The sequence below is a fragment of the Alosa alosa genome, chromosome 14 (assembly GCF_017589495.1).
Source record: "Alosa alosa isolate M-15738 ecotype Scorff River chromosome 14, AALO_Geno_1.1, whole genome shotgun sequence".
Classification (NCBI taxonomy): domain Eukaryota; kingdom Metazoa; phylum Chordata; class Actinopteri; order Clupeiformes; family Clupeidae; genus Alosa; species Alosa alosa.
The window spans coordinates 12,176,686-12,196,034 of NC_063202.1; the positions used below are offsets into that span (position 1 = coordinate 12,176,686).

Consider the following 19,349-nt stretch of genomic DNA (forward strand, 5'->3'; position numbering starts at 1 on the left):
AACTTTCGAGAAGAAGCAGCATCCCCCTCACGGAGACTCTTTATAGCAGTGCGCGTCTGCGTGCGCCGGTCCGAGGTTACTCACGGTCACTGGGGTACAGATTCATCTGTGGGAACACGTGCTCCTTCAAAACAGCACAGTAAAACGGGCGACACCTCTGGCCACATCGCTGCCCGCCACATCTGGAATTAACTAGCAATAATGGAAAACAAAGACAAGCGGCTTAATGATGCTACATTCTTACCGGGAGCTCAACAGAAACAAGTATTTGGAGAAATCACAACAAACAACAACAGACACTATCCTTTAGTAGTATTAACTGATGCAGTAGCCCTAATTCCTGAACGCTTGAATGTTATTCCTCATTCTGTAAGTGGCTTTGGATAAAGGTGTCTGCTAACTGAATAATTGTAAATGTAAATACATGTTTTTGTATGTTCCTGTGATGATTATATGTGGATTATTTAATAGCTGTAGAAGAGGGATTTATGACAAGTGGACTTGTGGCACACACACGCACGCACGCACGCACGCACATGCGCACACACACACACACACACACACACACACACACACACACACACCTGCCTTCACAATACCCTCATAGTACACTCCCATACATCAGTGTTCAGTACAGAGCATGGACGGATTATAAACCACCTGGGCCCCTGGGCACAGACATGAAAAGGGCCCCCCTTCCCACCTTAGAAAGTTAGTAACTCAGTAATAGTAGGGGGGTCCGGGGTCATGCCACCCCCGGAATTTTTTTTTTAGAAAAATAACCCCTTAAATGGTGACTTCTGGCGAGTTTTGTGGAAATGGATTTAAGGTATCTCGATGTGAAAAGATGGCAATTACAAAGCATGATTATCACACATAGTGTGACACGTGTTATTTGACTGAGGGGCCCCATTCAGATATTAGGAGTGGCAGAAAATGAAGACCCCGGGCAGGACCGAAGAGGGAGAGAAAGAGGCTGTGAGTGTGTGTGTGTGTGTGTGTGTGTGTGTGTGTGTGTGTGTGTGTGTGTGTGTGTGTGTGATCTTCCTCAGGGTCAGCAGCTTATCTTCAGAAGTTGAGGAAGTCGTTCAGCCTGTGGCCACTAATACTCTCACTGATCACTGATCACCTCCCTGATCAGATCTGCGGGACGACGGCTCTATGATCACAATGGCCCAGACTCACCACCAGGAATAAGTACATCATGAAACACACGTGATATCCCGTCATGCCCCCCGCCCCAACCCTCACTTGATCAACACCTCTCAGGCCTGGCATCTCTGAAGCAGTGGACACCTCTATAATAATAAGCTTTATTTGTATAGCACCTTTCATACACAGAATGCAGCTCAAAGTACTTTACATTTGAAGCATTTAACACAATAATAGTCAGTCAGTCATTATCAATCACTTTTCTTCATTGCTGGGGCCGTTTATGGTTCACTCAGCAACATATAAAAAATATAGAAAATAACATGTCATAAGACTGGCAGCCTTAACCCCTTTCCCCCCACAAGCACGCCATATGGCAACTGTGGCAAGGAAAAACTCCCATATTCCAGGAAGAAACCTTGAGCAGAACCTGACTTAATAGGGGGAGCCCATCTGCTTCTGGCTGGCTGCGCCCTCCAATAGCAGCAGATGTAGAATAATCTGAAAAGGTAGTCTACAGGATAAGATGAGTTAACTAAAAGCTTTCCTGTACAGGTATGTTTTCAGATCTTTTTAAAACATATTTACTGAGCTCGCCTGCTTGATGAACAGAGGCAGGGTGTTCCATAGTTTGGGGGCATAATGGATAAAAGCAGCTTCTCCACTTTGTTTGTGGAGCACTTTGGGTACGATTAAAAGATTAGAATTGGATGATCTAAGTTTCCTTTGTGGTTGATAAGATATTAAAAGCTCAGAGATATATGAAGGTGCTATGCCATTCAGAGCTTTGTAAGTCATTAACATAACCTTAAAATCAATTCTATAGGAAATAGGTAGCCAGTGCAGTTCAGTCAACACAGGGGTGATGTGTTCTCTCTTCTTGGTCTTAGTTAAAAGTTTAGCCGCAGAGTTCTGTATGAGTGGCAATTTCTTTAGATGTTTTTTGGTAAGACCAGTGAGAAGTGCATTGCAGTAGTCTAACCTGCTGGTGATAAAGGCGTGAATTAGTTTCTGCATCTTGTTGAGTTAAAAAGGGCCGCACTTTGGCAATGTTTCTCAGGTGGAAATAGGCTGCCTGAGTAACTTTACTGATATGGGGCTTAAAACTTAACTCTGCATCTAAGATGACACCGAGGCTTGTTACTTTTGGTTTGACCTGGTGCGCCAAGTTCCCCAGATTACTGACAGAACAATATCTCGCTTTAGTTTTGGTCCAATCAAAAGTACCTCTGTTTTGTCATCATTTAGTTTCAAAACATTTTTGCTCATCCACTGATTAATGGAGGTTAGGCATGCAATGAGGGAGCAAAGGCCATCTGGGTTAGTTGGCTCCACAGAAATATACAATTGGGTGTCATCTGCGTAGCTGTGGAAGTTTACATTATGCTGACTTATGACGTTTCCCAACGGAAGCATATATAGGGAAAATAGCAGGGGACCAAGGCAGCTCCCCTGGGCCACACCAAAAGGCAAGTCATGTTTTTCAGATACATGATCTCCTAGACTGATATAAAAATCTCTGCCAGTAATCTAGGTTTGAAACCAGTTTAGAGCATTATCAGAGAGACCCACCCACTTCGCAAGGCGGTAAATTAGGATGCTACGATCAATGGTGTCAAATGCCGCACTCAAATCCAGAAGAATAAGGATTGAGACTTTGTTTGAGTCAGTAGCCAGTCTGAGATCATTGACTATTTTTACTAGAGCCGTTTCTGTGATTTGATCTAAAACCTGATTGGAATTTTTCAAGGATACTGTTTTCGTTGAGGAAGGTAGGAAGAGGAATTCCTGAGTGATCCCATGATGTTCACATAAGGAGGAAGTGATTGTCCTCTTCTGAAAGTGAACAGACAGGCAGACAGACAGACCAACAGACAGACAGACAGGCAGACAGACAGATGGTGCGGCATGAATGAGAAGTGAGAGTTGAGTTGTTGTCCAGCACTCTGACCCCGACTGGACTCTGAGTCATGTGGACATTTGGGCCGAAGGTCACCACTCATCAGCATCAGTTTAGGTGCTAATGACGTCAAAAACAGGAAGTGATGCAATGCTGGAGCGGCTCTGTTCTCCTACCAGCTAAACACACATTTTCATACTGGACTCTGGAAATCACACACACACACACACACACACACACACACTAATGAGCTGCAGCCTGCATTGGGATTGGGTCCCGCGATACACACATTAGCACACACATACTCTCACACATCATACACACACCAGCATAGACACAGTCACAGATACATACACTCTCACACATCATACACACACTCACACAAAACATACACACACCAGCACACGCATACTCTCACACATCATACACACACTCACACACAACATAGACACACCAGCATACGCATACTCTCACACATTGTGTCCAGGGCTGGATGGTGTTGTCCAGAGCTCAAGGTAAGAGCTGAGTGGGCAGTTAGGGGCAGGGGATGAGAGGGGCAGTTAAGGGATAAGAGGGGCAGTTAGTGTATGACAGGGTAGAGAGGGGTTGTTAGGGGATTACGGGGCAGTTAGGGGTAGAGAAGGGCAGAGAAGGACAGTTAGGGGCTGACAGAGTGTTTAAGGAAATGCATCTTGGGAAACCAGGGAAACCACTGACTTTTGGAGAAGCAGCTCTGAGAGGATGTGGTCCATACGAAGCAGAACATAGAAACACATGAAACACACACACACACACATACACACACATACAGAAACATATGGTTCCAAACACATACATGCACACATACATGCACACAAACATGCACACCCCTTCATTGATATCACCTTCACAATTCTTGCATCCATTGAACTTGTAAGTTCTTGGAGAGTTTCTACTTTAATGTCTTTGCAGAATAGCCTCCCAGAGCTGCCAGAATGTCAGAATAGCCTCCCAGAGCTGCTGCTTGGATGTGAACTGCCTCCCACCCTCATAGATCTTTAGCTTGATGATGCTCCAAAGGTTCTCAGTAGGGTTGAGGTCAGAGGAAGATGGGGGCCACACCATGAGTTTCTCTCCTTTTATGCCCATAGCAGCCAATGACCCAGAGGTATTCTTTGCAGCATGAGATGGTACATTGTCATGCATAAAGATGATTTTGCTACGGAAGGCACAGTTCTTCTTTTTGTACCACGGAAGAAATTGGTCAGTCAGAAACTCTACATACTTTGCCGAGGTCATTTTCATACCATCAGGGACCCTAAAGGGCCCTACCAGCTCTCTCCCCAGGATTCTGGTCCAAAACATGACTCCGCCACCTCCTTGCTGACGCCTTAGCCTTGTTGGGACATGGTGGCCATTCACCAACCATCCATTACTCCATCCATCTGGACCATCTAGGGTTGCACGGCACTCATCCGTAAACAAAACTGAAAATTAGTCTTCATGTATTTCTGAGCCCACTGCAACCGTTTCTGCTTGTGAGCATTGTTTAGGGGTGGCTGAATAGTAGGTTTATGCACACTTGCAAATGTCTTCAGGATCCTACACCTTGAGGTTCGCGGGACTCCAGAGGCACCAGCGGCTTCAAATACCTGTTTGCTGCTTTGCAATGGCATTTTAGCAGCTGCTCTCTTAATCATATGAATTTGTCTGGCAGAAACCTTCCTTATTATGCCTTTGTCTGCACAAACCCGCCTGTGCTCTGAATCAGTGACAAATATCTTTTATATATATTCTACAATATAATGATCACACATACGTTTTCAGGGAAATATCCAATGTTTTCATACCTTGTCCAAGGTAGTGCACAATTTCACGCTTTTCAGCAGCAGAGAGATCCTTTTTCTTTCCCATATTGCGTGAAGAGGACACTTGCTGCTATCAACACCCGTAAGGCAACAGGCCCAGACAACATCCCAGGTCGGGCGCTGAAGGACTGCGCTGAGGAGCTTAAGGATGTCTTCACAGACATCTTTAACACTTCCCTGAAGCAAAGCCATCGCCCCATCATGTTTCAAAGCTGCCACCATCATACCTGTGCCAAGAAAACTGCTCCATCCTGCTTCAATGACTACCGCCCGTGGCACTGACACCCATCATCATGAAATGCTTTGAGCGCTTGTCATGTCACACATCAAATCCATTCTCCCCCCCCACCCTGGACCCCTTCCAGTTTGCATACCGAGCCAAACGGTCCACAGAGGATGCAATCTGCTCTGCCCTCCACCCAGCCCTCACCCACCTGGAAAAAGAGACTCATATGTGAGATTGCTGTTTATAGACTTCAGCTCTGCATTCAACACAACAACTCATCTGCAAACTTGACAAACTGGGACTCAGTACCTACCTCTGCAACTGGCTACTGGACTTCCTCTGTCAGAGGCCTCAAGTAGTATGTGTTGGCAAATAATATCTCAAGCAGCATCACACTGAGCACAGGGGCCCCCAAGGCTGCGTGCTCAGTCCGCTGCTCTTCACCCTGCTGACGATGACTGCACTGCAACCTACAGCAACAACCACATAGTGAAATTTGCTGACGACACATTAACTTTGGTGGGTCTCATCACCAAGGGCTTACGAGACTCAATACAGGTTGGAGGCCGACCTTCTGACCACGCAGTGCAGGGACAACAACCTCCTGCTGAACGTCAGCAAGACCAAGGAGATTGTTGTTGACTTCCTGAGAGGTCACACCCAACACCTGCCACTGACCATCGACGGTGCTGTGGTGGAGAGAGTGAGCAGCACCAAATTCCTGGGGGTGCACATCAGTGAAGACCTCTCCTGACCACCAACACTGCATCACTGGCTAAGAAAGCTCAGCCGCCTGTACTTCCTAAGCGAAACTCAGGTGAGCAAGTGCTCCACCAGCCATCATGACCACATTCTACCGAGGCACCATTGAGAGCCTCCTCTCCAGCTGTATCGCTGTGTGGGCTGAAGCTGCACTGAATACAACAGGAAAGCCCTGCAGCATATTGAACACAGCTGGAAGGATTATTGGTGCTTCTCCCCTCCCTGAAGGACATTTACACCTCCCACCTCACCCATAGAAGTGACCAAAATTGTGAGTGATGCAAGTCACCCCGCTCACAATTTGTTTGATCTACTGCCCTCTGGGAAGAGGTACAGAAGCCTGCGCCCCCCGCACCACCAGACTCACCAACAGCTTCATACACCAGGCTGTTAGGATCCTGAACTCTCCCCCCTCCACCCCTCAGCTACATAACATCCTGGAATTTTAGACCCACAATGGCTGCCTTGCACTACTCCACTGCACTACTCCACTTGTACACTTGCACACTTGCAACTTGTTGTTGTTGTCCTGTTGTCCTGAACACTTCTGAACACACTTCTGCTGCTCTTACATAACTTGCACCACTATGCCACTTGCATACTTAGGTCAAACAAAACTACCTCAGCCATTTATTGGCCTGACTTTTGCACTATTATATTGACTGTCTACTGTATGCACAATTGCACAATTTCTACCAAATTTTGCTGCTCTTATTTCTTCATTGTATGTGCCTTCTTATTTTTACTTTTTATATTGTTTACTTGAATGTTATGTTTGTCTGTGGACCTAATTGGTAAAATATGTCTTGTCTCCACCGTGGGATAGTAGGAAACGCAATTTCGATCTCTTTGCATGTCTTGACATGTGAAGAAATTGACAATAAAGCAGACTTTGACTTTGACTTTGATATTGTTTGAAACCTGTGGCATGCTTAATAATGTGGAACATCCTTCTTAAGTAGTTTTCTTTTGATTGGGCTTACCTGGCAAACTAATTATCACAGATGTCTGAGATTGATTTCAATGATCCAAAGAGCCCTGAGACACAATACCATCCATGAGTTTAATTGAAAAATTAAAAAATTGTATAATAATTTGGAACATGGTGTAAACAAGCCTGATTCCTCACAAAGCGCACATTTAGGCCAAAGAAAGTCACGTTGGCTATTGTGCGTAATACTTGAAGCTGACATAGATACTTGCATTGCATTGCATTGCATCTGAATGTCTGATTATCATTTAGGCTGCCATTCAAGGACATACAAATGGCCTATGAACCTCTATGGCAGGCAAACAGTTGATGGGCTGTAGTTTGCAGCTGCATAGCCACATGCATGGCAATATTCCAATGCACAGAAATCCAACCGTGTTGGTTAATACAATTTATTGTATTATAAACTTAAATACAGGCAAGCCATGTGTTATATGTTAAAAAATACCAGAAATTGCACCAAACAAACCCAAGTGTCGATTTGCCTGTAACCTACAGTATAGGCCATGGACAAGAGTGTGCATTGTGCAACGTGAGTGAACAAAAGTGTTGTATGTGTCCAAAAGTGCCATTGATGGCACAGGCCGTGAATAAAACAGTGAAGTCTCACAGGTTTGTGTGTGATGGTTCCTGTCCGTTGTCGTGGGGCTCTGGCCTCCACGCTGGATCATGGAGTACTACTGGATCATAGGGAGGGTACAACTGGACATGGGCATGCGGGACTGGCCTCCACGCTGGATCATGAGGAGGGTACAACTGGACATGGGCATGCGGGACTGGCAACCTCTTGATCCCTGCTGCATGAGCGAGTTGAGGTCAAGGAGCCGTTTGTTGACCCATGCACACACATGCACATACACACACGCACACACACACACACACACACACACACACACACACACACACACACACACACACACACACACACACACACACACACACACACACACACACACACACACACACACACACACACTCATGAGGAAGCCTCCACTGTGCTGTGGGAAGCTGTGTGTAATCAGTGTAATCAGACCCAGGTGGGTCAGCAGGCATCATGACTCCTTCAGCGCCCCCTTCAGGTGAAGAGCAGTTCTTCTCTCAGTCACCATAACTGTCCGCATGCGTCACCTGACCCACGGAGTCCAGGGGAGTCTGACCCGGCAGCCCCTCGCTCCTCCAGCTCCGCAAACCGTAAACTTTGACCTCCTGGAATCAGCTCTTTTTGGATATCCAGGGATGTTGACACTGAGCCTTTTTCCTCTGATGTCACTGGTGCCTGTAACACACACTCAAACAAACAGCTCATGGCTGCTGCCTCAGACACACACACACAACATAACATGATAAATTCAGGAATTTCCAGATGTACACTATGCAAAAGACACAAACACACACACACACAGACCCGGAAAGGTAAAGTTTCATGTGGACTCTCTCTCACACTCACTCACTCACACACACAACACACACACATACACACACACATACACACCTACACACACTCACTCACACACACAAATGCAGAGACCAAATTTCCCTCACGGGATTAAAAGAGAATATACACCGTGTGCACAATTATTAGGCAAGTGAGTATTTTTACCTTATCATAATTTTTATGCATATTTCCAACTCCAACCTATATAAACCTGACTGCTAATTGGATTTATGCATCATCAGTTGATGTGTATTTGTGTAATGAGGGAGGGTGTGGCCTAAAGTGATCAACACTCTACAATCAAGGTGTGAATAATTATTAGGCAGCTTCTTTACCTCAGACAAAATGGGCCAAAAAAGAGATTTAACAGACTCTGAAAAGCAAAAAAAATTAAAATGCCTTTCACAGGGATGCAGCACTCTTGAAGAAGCAAAGATATTGAGGCGTGATCACAGAATAATCAAACGTTTTGTTGCAAATAGTCAAAAGGGTTGCAAGAAACATGTGGAGAAAAAAGGCGCAGAATAACTGCTAGAGACGTGAGAATAATTAAACATGAAGTTACCAGGAACCCATTGACATCCAGTGCGGCCTTATTCCAGAAATGCAACCTACCTGGAGTGTCCAGAAGTTCAAGGTGTTCAGTGCTCAGAGACATGGCCCAGGTAAGGAAGGCTGAAACACGACTACCACTTAAGACTCATAAGTTTAACGTCAAGACTGGGCCAAGAAATATCTGGAGACAGATTTTTCAACGGTTTTATAGACAGATGAGATAAGAGTGATTCATGACGGACAAGACGGATGGACCCGTGGCTGGATCACTAATGGGTACAGAGCTCCACTTAGTCAGACGCCAGTAACGTGGAGGTGGGGTACTGGTATGGGCTGCTATTGTTAAGGATGAGCTAGTTGGACCTTTTCGGGTTAAAGATGGACTTAAAATCAACTCCCAAAGCTACTGCCAGTTTTTAGAAGATACTTTCTTCAAGCAGTGGTACAGAAAAATCTACATCCTTCAAGAAGGCCATGATTTTTATGCAGGACAATGCTCCATCACATGCATCCAAGTACTCCACTGCATGGCTAGCCAGCAAAGGCTTTAAAGATGACAGAATAATGACATGGCCCCCTTCTTCACCTGACCTAAACCCATTGAGAACTTGTGGACCCTTCTTAAATGTGAGATTTACAGTGAGGGAAGACAATACACCCCTTTGAACAGCATTTGGGAGGCTGTAGTTGTTGCTGGACAAAATGTTCATCATCAACAGATCAAGAAATTAACAGACTCCATGGATGGAAGGCTCATGACAGTTATTGAAAAGAATAGTGGCTACATTGGTCACTGAATATTTCATGAAGTGTTTATTTGTACATTTTGAGTTGTTTATTTTTTATTCTTACTCTAGGAAATGAAAATAAACAAGTGGAGTGGGAAAATTTTAGTTTTTTATTTAGTTGCATAATAATTCTGCACACCAATAGTTGCCTAATAATTCTGCACACATAGATTTTCTCCTGAGAAAGCCAAAACTCACTTTCCCTTTCTTAAATATTCAGGTTTGAGGTTTATTAACATTTTTGATTGACTGAGCTCATTGTATTTGTTCAAAAATACAATTAATCCTCAGATATACAACTTGCCTAATAATTTTGCACACAGTGTATACTTACTTACTTACAAACACACACACACACACACACACACAGACCTACACACACTCACTCACTCACACACAAATGTAGAGACCAAATGTCCCTCACGGGATCAAAAGAGAATATATACTTACAAACACAAACACACACACACACACACACACACACACACACACATGTGTACACAATCTGTATCAGCAGTGCAAGTGTAAAAGTGTGACTCTTGTAGAGAATGGTTTCAGACAGAGCGGCCATTGTGCTGACCCTATAGAGGTCTTTAATATTTCATATGCCTCAGCAGGGCGACCGAGTGACCATCTCTTGGCTTGAGTGACCTCAGACCTCCAAGACGGGCACAGCTCTCCACTGCCCTCTTCTAGTGAAGGAAGGAACTGACCAGGTTTTTGGGTCATACTTTGTACAACAGCAGAGACACATGTAGTGCAGATGTATTAAATACCAAAATATGGATAGCTCGAAATATAATTATTATAAATATAAATATTGACGAATCAGATCCTCTGGACGTGCTAAGCTAAGTGATATGATATGAAAGCTATCAGAATATTCCAGTTTGTACGTTGTGTTTTTGTATTACATGGAAGACATTTTGCCCATTGTACATAAATGGCATGATACTGACACTCATTCGTTTAGCAGATGCTTTTGTCCAAAGCGATTTACAGCGAGAAAAACATTCAAGCTGCAGTGCAGTGGAGACCTTAGCTAGGAATTACTACGCATCTGACAGTACTATTACTAGAGGATAAGAGTGCAGATGTTACAAGTACTAGTCAAAGTGTGGTAGGAGAAAGTGGAGAAGGAAGGAGAGAAGAGAGGGAGATAAAGGAAGTAGAGGAAGGAGGAGAGCGAAGAGAGGGAGATGAAGGAGGTAGGGGAGGGAAGAGGGGGAGATGAAGGAGGTAGAGGAAGGAAGTAGAGGAGGAAAGAGGAGATGGAGGAGGTAGAGGGGGGAAGAGAGAGATGAAGGAAGTAGGGGAGGGAGGAGAGGAAAGTAGCAGATCGTTCCACCATGGGGGGACCACAGATTAAAATAGTCTGGATTGTCGTGGGTGTGGGGGCGGCAGTGCCAAACGACGTTCCTTGAAGAACTTCATATCCTGGATGGCTTGTGTAAAGGACAGGTTTGTGTGGCTTTAACTCTCAAGGTTCCCACTCTAAGTCAAATGTAAAACTCCATTACTTTTCCCTGACAAAAAAATCTGAATTTCCATGACTTACTATAAAATAAATAGTACAATATACCGACCAATGATTTCAGAGGACCCGCATGGAGGTCAAGAATCTTTTTCAGAACGGGAGATGATTAAATAGGTAATGAACAAACACAGTTGGGCTACTCAAGCAAGCTGTGAAGCTAATAACCAGGTATACACCAATTCTGTGTGGGAATACATTTGTATTAATGTATTCTGGCAAGTACATTTTAAACTGAATTCCCTGATATTCCATGACTTTGCTCCAAAAATGATCAAATTCCCTGACATTCCATGTCTGGAATAGACTTTCTAGAAATTCCATGATATTCCAGAAATTCCATGACCCATGGGAACCCTGAACTCTTGATTTAGTTTGGTGGCATATGCAGAAGTAGTCTTTAACTGTTTATTTGACCATTCTGCTAAGTAGTGCTAGCACCTACTAAGCAGAATCTGCCCCAACACACAAGGGGCAGGGGCAGGGGCAGGGGCAGGGGCAGGGGCAGGGGCAGGGGCAGGGGCAGGGGCAGGGGCAGGGGCAGGGGCAGGGGCAGGGGCAGGGGCAGGGGCAGGGGCAGGGGCAGGGGCAGGGGCAGGGGCAGGGGCAGGGGCAGGGGCAGGGGCAGGGGCAGGGGCAGGGGCAGGGGCAGGGGCAGGGGCAGGGGCAGGGGCAGGGGCAGGGGCAGGGGCAGGGGCAGGGGCAGGGGCAGGGGCAGGGGCAGGGGCAGGGGCAGGGGCAGGGGCAGGGGCAGGGGCAGGGGCAGGGGCAGGGGCAGGGGCAGGGGCAGGGGCAGGGGCAGGGGCAGGGGCAGGGGCAGGGGCAGGGGCAGGGGCAGGGGCAGGGGCAGGGGCAGGGGCAGGGGCAGGGGCAGGGGCAGGGGCAGGGGCAGGGGCAGGGGCAGGGGCAGGGGCAGGGGCAGGGGCAGGGGCAGGGGCAGGGGCAGGGGCAGGGGCAGGGGCAGGGGCAGGGGCAGGGGCAGGGGCAGGGGCAGGGGCAGGGGCAGGGGCAGGGGCAGGGGCAGGGGCAGGGGCAGGGGCAGGGGCAGGGGCAGGGGCAGGGGCAGGGGCAGGGGCAGGGGCAGGGGCAGGGGCAGGGGCAGGGGCAGGGGCAGGGGCAGGGGCAGGGGCAGGGGCAGGGGCAGGGGCAGGGGCAGGGGCAGGGGCAGGGGCAGGGGCAGGGGCAGGGGCAGGGGCAGGGGCAGGGGCAGGGGCAGGGGCAGGGGCAGGGGCAGGGGCAGGGGCAGGGGCAGGGGCAGGGGCAGGGGCAGGGGCAGGGGCAGGGGCAGGGGCAGGGGCAGGGGCAGGGGCAGGGGCAGGGGCAGGGGCAGGGGCAGGGGCAGGGGCAGGGGCAGGGGCAGGGGCAGGGGCAGGGGCAGGGGCAGGGGCAGGGGCAGGGGCAGGGGCAGGGGCAGGGGCAGGGGCAGGGGCAGGGGCAGGGGCAGGGGCAGGGGCAGGGGCAGGGGCAGGGGCAGGGGCAGGGGCAGGGGCAGGGGCAGGGGCAGGGGCAGGGGCAGGGGCAGGGGCAGGGGCAGGGGCAGGGGCAGGGGCAGGGGCAGGGGCAGGGGCAGGGGCAGGGGCAGGGGCAGGGGCAGGGGCAGGGGCAGGGGCAGGGGCAGGGGCAGGGGCAGGGGCAGGGGCAGGGGCAGGGGCAGGGGCAGGGGCAGGGGCAGGGGCAGGGGCAGGGGCAGGGGCAGGGGCAGGGGCAGGGGCAGGGGCAGGGGCAGGGGCAGGGGCAGGGGCAGGGGCAGGGGCAGGGGCAGGGGCAGGGGCAGGGGCAGGGGCAGGGGCAGGGGCAGGGGCAGGGGCAGGGGCAGGGGCAGGGGCAGGGGCAGGGGCAGGGGCAGGGGCAGGGGCAGGGGCAGGGGCAGGGGCAGGGGCAGGGGCAGGGGCAGGGGCAGGGGCAGGGGCAGGGGCAGGGGCAGGGGCAGGGGCAGGGGCAGGGGCAGGGGCAGGGGCAGGGGCGGCAGCGGGGTGGGGAAGGGCAGGGGCGAGGGCAGGGGCAGGGGCAGGGGCAGGGGGGGTGGTGGTGGTGGATGGCCAGCCGGCGGTGGCTCCCGCTGGGACTCTGAGTCCGGACGCAGCCCCCTCGCAGTGCTCCGGTCTGGGCAGCGTGCGGATGGGCCGCGTGGTGCCGCTGGAGGGGCAGGGGTCCGCTTCCCGTTGGACTGCAGACACGGCTGGCTCGCCAACTGACGCTCACGCACCTGGGAGAGGGCCGCCTGTGCGTTCAGGGCTGCAGGGGGAGGACAAACACACACCTGAGAGGGCAGGTAAATCACATCCACATGTGCACATAAAGAGAGTGCCAGATGCACACCTGAGAGAATGCCAACAACCAAACACACAAACAAACAAAACACATTAGATCAGATTCAACTTTGTTGTCATTGTGCAGAGTACAAGTACAGAGACAACAAAATACAGTTTGCCTCTAACCAGGGGCCTGTACTACGAAGTGGGGTTACTGGCTTATCTGGGTAACTTTGAGAGTAACTTGATCACGTGTGGCGTAACTTCCTGATTAACCCGTACTACGAAAGGTGGATAGGTTTTAACCGAGGTATGCTGCCATGGCAATTTACGCTGCATCTCAAACCTACTCCGAGCAGGTTATGTTCTTGGTTAAAGGAGAATTCCGGTGTGATATTGACCTAAAGTGTGTTGAAACATGATACCGAGTGTGAACGTATGTCTCATAGCTCATCTCGGCTTGTCCCCTGCATTTAGAAATCTGGCGATAGTTAGCCGATGCTACCAACAGTTTTTCGATGGGGGTGCCTTGGGCATCGGCCTGGCCATGCAAATAAATCACTGTTTTACACCATTAACGAGGCTCAAAGTAGCTCCATACTTCATTGGTAGACTTCCGAGGGCCTTGACATTAAAACGAGACATTGAGAACTTTGAAAAAGCACTGGTAGTTTATTTGCAAGACGATTTATACAGACAGTTTACCATTCGTTCGCTGCCATCTTGAATTTAGTCACGATAAGACGAGTGTCTAAAAGTCGAAAAGTCTGGTGTCAGCCTATTTGTGCATTTATGGGGGGGTAAAAAGTGCAGTAGAAGAGGGGTTAACCCGAGTAGGGCGGTCACTTTACGTTCGAAAATCGTTTGCACAATCATTTGGACCAACCAACACAAGTTTCGAAAACTCAAATAGGGAATAAAAAAGATGGATGTAACAAAACCCACAAACAAGCAGAAAAAGAAAATAAAGAATTCCGAAAGTGCAGTAGGCATTGCGAAAGCTAAAAAGAAAATTCCCACCAATTTCACGCACCGGAAACAGCGGTTTCAATCAGCTGCTGTGCTGCTGGTGTTTTGCCAAAAGTTTGATGGAAGCACTTCGGGTTTTGGGTAGATCAAACTATGAAGAAGGACAAAGCGGTATGCACCGTGCAGTCGTGAGTTCCTACAGTATGTAGGCAAAATTTGTTTGACATTTTTAATCGTAAACACAGCCACGTTGAAGCCTGCAGTAGGCTAATGTTTTTCACTGATGTTATGGCAGTCCACTCTGCTTATTGTTTTTCGAGAATGTTGCACTCCTGTTTGTCATTGCGCACGAAACTTCACACCAATAAATCATCAGAAATAATGCTGACCTGTGCGTCTTCTAGCACCCTCTTTACGTTCGCCCTAATGCCTGTTAGTTGTCCATGGATTGGCCTATATTTGGCGTTGAAAATGGAAACATCTTTAGACATAGAAAATCGATTTTACAATCAATTCAATGAACACTTATGTCTTAAAAATCGAACGGGATTTTTTCACAAAAGTGACAGCCTTAATGACAAGGGATCAGATTCCAAAAATAATTCAGTGGAAATGCATGGATTCCAGTTGCTTCCAGTAGCAGCAACTGGAATCCATGCATTTCCATGGAATTATTTTTGGACAAAATGGGTAAAATGCAACATTGACATCAATATGTTTTGTATAGCGCTACCACAGGTTACTCTATACAACCACAGGTGGCAGTGTGGTGACTCTATATAAAACATATTGATGTCAATAGGGCATTTTGCCCATGTTCAGGGTGGAAAATAAAAAAGAAAGATTTGCATAAGACAAGTCAAATTGGTGTTTTAAAAAAGAAGGGATCATGGAGAATAAGGAAAAACATATTTAAAAAACCTTTGTATATTCCCACAAGGTGTTTGGGTGCTCTGAAAATGATTATTTTTCAGACTTGTGAGGTCTGCTGTTCAGACCCTGAAGGGATTTATTTTCTGTTCATTGCTTTTTGTGAGTGTTTCTACTTATCTCAGTAAGGAAAATAAATCAAGAGCCTATGTTGAGTACAAATATGTCTTCTGAAGACTTAAACAGAGCCCAGCCCAAAACTCTTTAAGGGACAGCTATGACCATGCAGGATTATCCAGACCAAACGTGACAATTTTGCTACATACTATTCCTATTTATGTACCACCATACAAAATTTGAGCCTCCTACATGGTTTAGTTCTTGCACTGTGGGCTTTTGAACTTTGACAAAAAAAAGAGGCTGGACAAAATCGAAACCCTCCTTCCCCTGTAAAACTGGCTGTATCTTGGAAAGTATTGATCTTACATAAGAGTAATTTTACAGTGTGTCTCCTGGGTAACATAGGTACACCTGGTAATTTTTTCAGAATTTTTTGAGACCTAAGTGCGTGGGCCCTGGTTGAACTGACGTGGAATGACCCACAGGCAAGGACGCATGAGGTGTGAAGAGGGAGTAAAGGAGCTCACAGCCCTGTGGTATGCCGGTGTTCAGGGTGAGGGTTGAGGAGGTGAGCTTATCTAAGTATAAGTATAAGTATATATACTCTTTTTCGATCCCGTGAGGGAAATTTGGTCTCTGCATTTATCCCAATCCGTGAATTAGTGAAACACACACACAGCACACAGTGTACACACAGTGAGATGAAGCACACACTAATCCCGGCGCAGTGAGCTGCCTGCATCAACAGCGGCGCTCGGGGAGCAGTGAGGGGTTAGGTGCCTTGCTCAAGGGCACTTCAGCCGTGCCTACTGGTCGGGGTTCGAACCGGCAACCCTCCGGTTACAGGTCCGAAGTGCTAACCAGTAGGCCACGGCTGCCCTAACCTAACAGAAGGCCCTAATCTAACCTAACAGAAGGCGGCCTGTGCAACCGGAATTTATTAAGGCTCGTTGCAGTGTTTTTGGCCCCGCACGATGGAGGTGGTTTTAAAGCAGCTGCCTGGGCTAGTGACGGGTTAAATATGTCAGTCCAAACCTCATTCAGCTGCACAGCACTGGCCCTGAGGACACGTCCGAGGATGCCAACAGAACCAGCAGCCTTAAGTGCATTAGATGCTTTAAGAGCCAGCAGCCTTAAGAGCCTTAATTAATAACACATGCGCCACATGCACCAGGGGTCAGAGTTGTTCTTGAAGTGATCCTCGATCCTTAGCTTGTGGTTGTGCTTGGCCTTTTTGATGCTCCGCTTTGGCCGCTTTGATGTGTTTTTCAGTAGGCCTATTAGCTGGTTTGATTTGCATTGAACTCAATGAGCATCAAACCAGCTAATAGGCCTACTGAAAAACACACCATGCCAATCTCTAGGTATGGTGAAGGGTATGTGATGATGTGGGGCTATTAATTCCAAAGGCCAAGGGAACTTTATTAGGATGCATAGTATCCTGGATCCATGAAATAAGTGGCCTTTAAAAATAAAAAAATCTGCCTGCCTCTATGGGAATTTAACATAGGGGTCAAATACTTATTGCCCCTGTAATTTAAGGAAGAACATTTATTTATTTACGATAGATTCTTCATTCACTAAGAAAATATATTTTTTTAATTAAGGCATTAAGATCAATTTCTAACAGATGATTTTATATTCCTCTTGTTAGTCAACTTTAGCATGGGTTCAAATACTTATTCTCCCCACTGTATACACATCTTTTATTTATTCCCTAATAATGATGCGTCACGATATATACACATCTTTTCTTTATTTCCTAATAATGATGCGTCACGATATATATATATCTTTTATTTATTTTCTTTAAAGCAACACAGTGCAGATCTTTTACCTTTAAATAAAATCTTGAAATCATGTTGATAGTACAATGACTTCTAATACAGAAAGTGAAAATGGTAAAGTTGGTTATCGTTTTGGCCTTGCTTTAGATGACCAAAAACGCTAACTTTCAAAAACTGGTTCCAAGGTGGGAACTTTTGAAAAGCCTGTTGTCCTCGTGCCGTGTGGCCATGCAAAAGTGACAAGTCACTTAGTGACAACAAAGGCCCACCCCTAACCTCTGACACTTAAACCCAGCTGCCGCACTCGACTTGACACTCATTATATAGCATTGCCTAACAATACTAGTTTTCATACATGACATTACCTACGATTACACTCAGTAAACATCACAAACTGGTGCTGTGCAGCGCCAATAGCTCATCATGACTTGGTGAACAGTGTTTTTTCCTATGTGCTTTCTCAAAGCATTCTAGCTATGGTCAATGACTGACACAAGAGAACTAGTCAGAAGTTATTAGGGAAGTGCGGTTTAAGTTTAAATGAATTTGTGCGTAGTGCCGGTGTCATTCATTTATTTCACATGTCTTACAACATAAATAAATGCATAGAACTTGGGTATGTCTACTAGCGTTTATACTAGTAGACACTAGCATTAACGCTTCCACTGAAACCCTAATAGTTTGTGCCCATACAGTCTTGCAGTCACTGGGCGTGGAGAGAGGAGACACACACATACACATAAACACACACACACACACACACACACACACACACACACACACACACACCTGGGTTGTCTTTATCCACGTCTGAGTCCAGTTCCTGGCAGGCCACGCAGTAGAGGTTTTTCTGTCGGTCCTCCAGGAGAATTGTCTGCGAGACAAAGCCCAAGACCAATATTACACACACACACACACACACACACAAGCCCAAGACCATTACACACTATCTCTACGCGCGTGCACACACACACACAGCCAGTAGCAATAATAAGCCCTCTGTCCCAGTCTTCAGCAGTGAGATGACGCTACAACAGACTTCATGTCTGATTGAAAAGCAAAAGGCAGACTCCTGTCATTTAGCTGCTTACGTTGGTCTGATAACACCTGTTATCTATATGCTCCATGTGCAAGATCAATTGTAAGTAAGTGGCCAAACATAATGTCGCCACATAACGGTCTTCCTGATAAACTCCCCGACAAGTTTATCATGTCCCACCCTACACAGTGAGGTTCGTCGCCAGTCTGAGACTCACCGCGCACTGCTGACAGCAGTCGCTCAGCATCTTGTAGCCCTTGAGCAGATAGCCGCCCATCAACTTGCTGATCTTGTCCTGCCGTTCGCGCTGCGCCTCGAGCACCTTCATCTCGGCCTCCGTCGGCGGCTCCCAGTCGTAGTCGTCATCTGACAGAGCAACCCAGTAACGTTAACGAATCTTGGGGTAGTGTAGTGAGACGCACATGCAACTTGTACTAAAGGCTCTAGTTTTATATAAAAGTAGGACAGGCTATGGCTAAACAGTACGTTTAATTATTAGAAATCTTTGGTTAAGTATAAGTTAGCCATACCCATAACTAGGAGTGAAACAACTAGCAGGCTAACATAACATTAACTGACGTATGGGATCATCAATTCACCCGCTAAGCGACAATCCTATAAATAGTTTGCCCTTTCACACAGAACAGTCTATTAACTTAATATAAACTTCCAGCACGGGGTGTTTTCTATTGACAAACGCTTAAAACCACAACCTGGGAGAACTTTGAAAACAACGGTTGATTAACATCCTACCTCCGTTTAGTGCCATGCTGATCACTTGTCTCTGCTAGCCCCTAACAGCAGCTCCAGTCGGACCTCACGCTTCCTGCCAATTCTTTTGTGGTGGGTCCTGAGACACCCTTTAATTCAGCAAAGAACCATTGCGCCATCTGCTGGGCGGGAGTAGCGGCCTTAACAAAAGCATGTGTCTTGCTTGTTATCTTTAAATTGTCCCTAAAACTGTAAACTAACACACACATAAACGCAATAAACACTGGGCTACATTAAATAGTTGTGTTTTAAGAATACAGGACATTCCAGGATTAGAGGGCATTTTCTGTCCCCCACTGATATTTAAAATATGTATGTCCAAAATAACAAAACAATCACTTAACCTGCCAA

General features: G+C 47.3%; 1 protein-coding gene across 1 annotated transcript; it reads right to left on the reverse strand.

Moving 5' to 3' along the window:
- Positions 1-76: 76 nt before the first annotated feature.
- znrd2 (zinc ribbon domain containing 2) lies at positions 77-19,084 on the reverse strand. The gene is given in 6 exon segments (XM_048263691.1): positions 77-124; positions 13,137-13,340; positions 13,343-13,425; positions 17,978-18,062; positions 18,445-18,593; positions 18,981-19,084. Coding segments are annotated over 6 exon segments (585 nt in total). The 5' UTR covers positions 18,997-19,084.
- Positions 19,085-19,349: the final 265 nt, after the last annotated feature.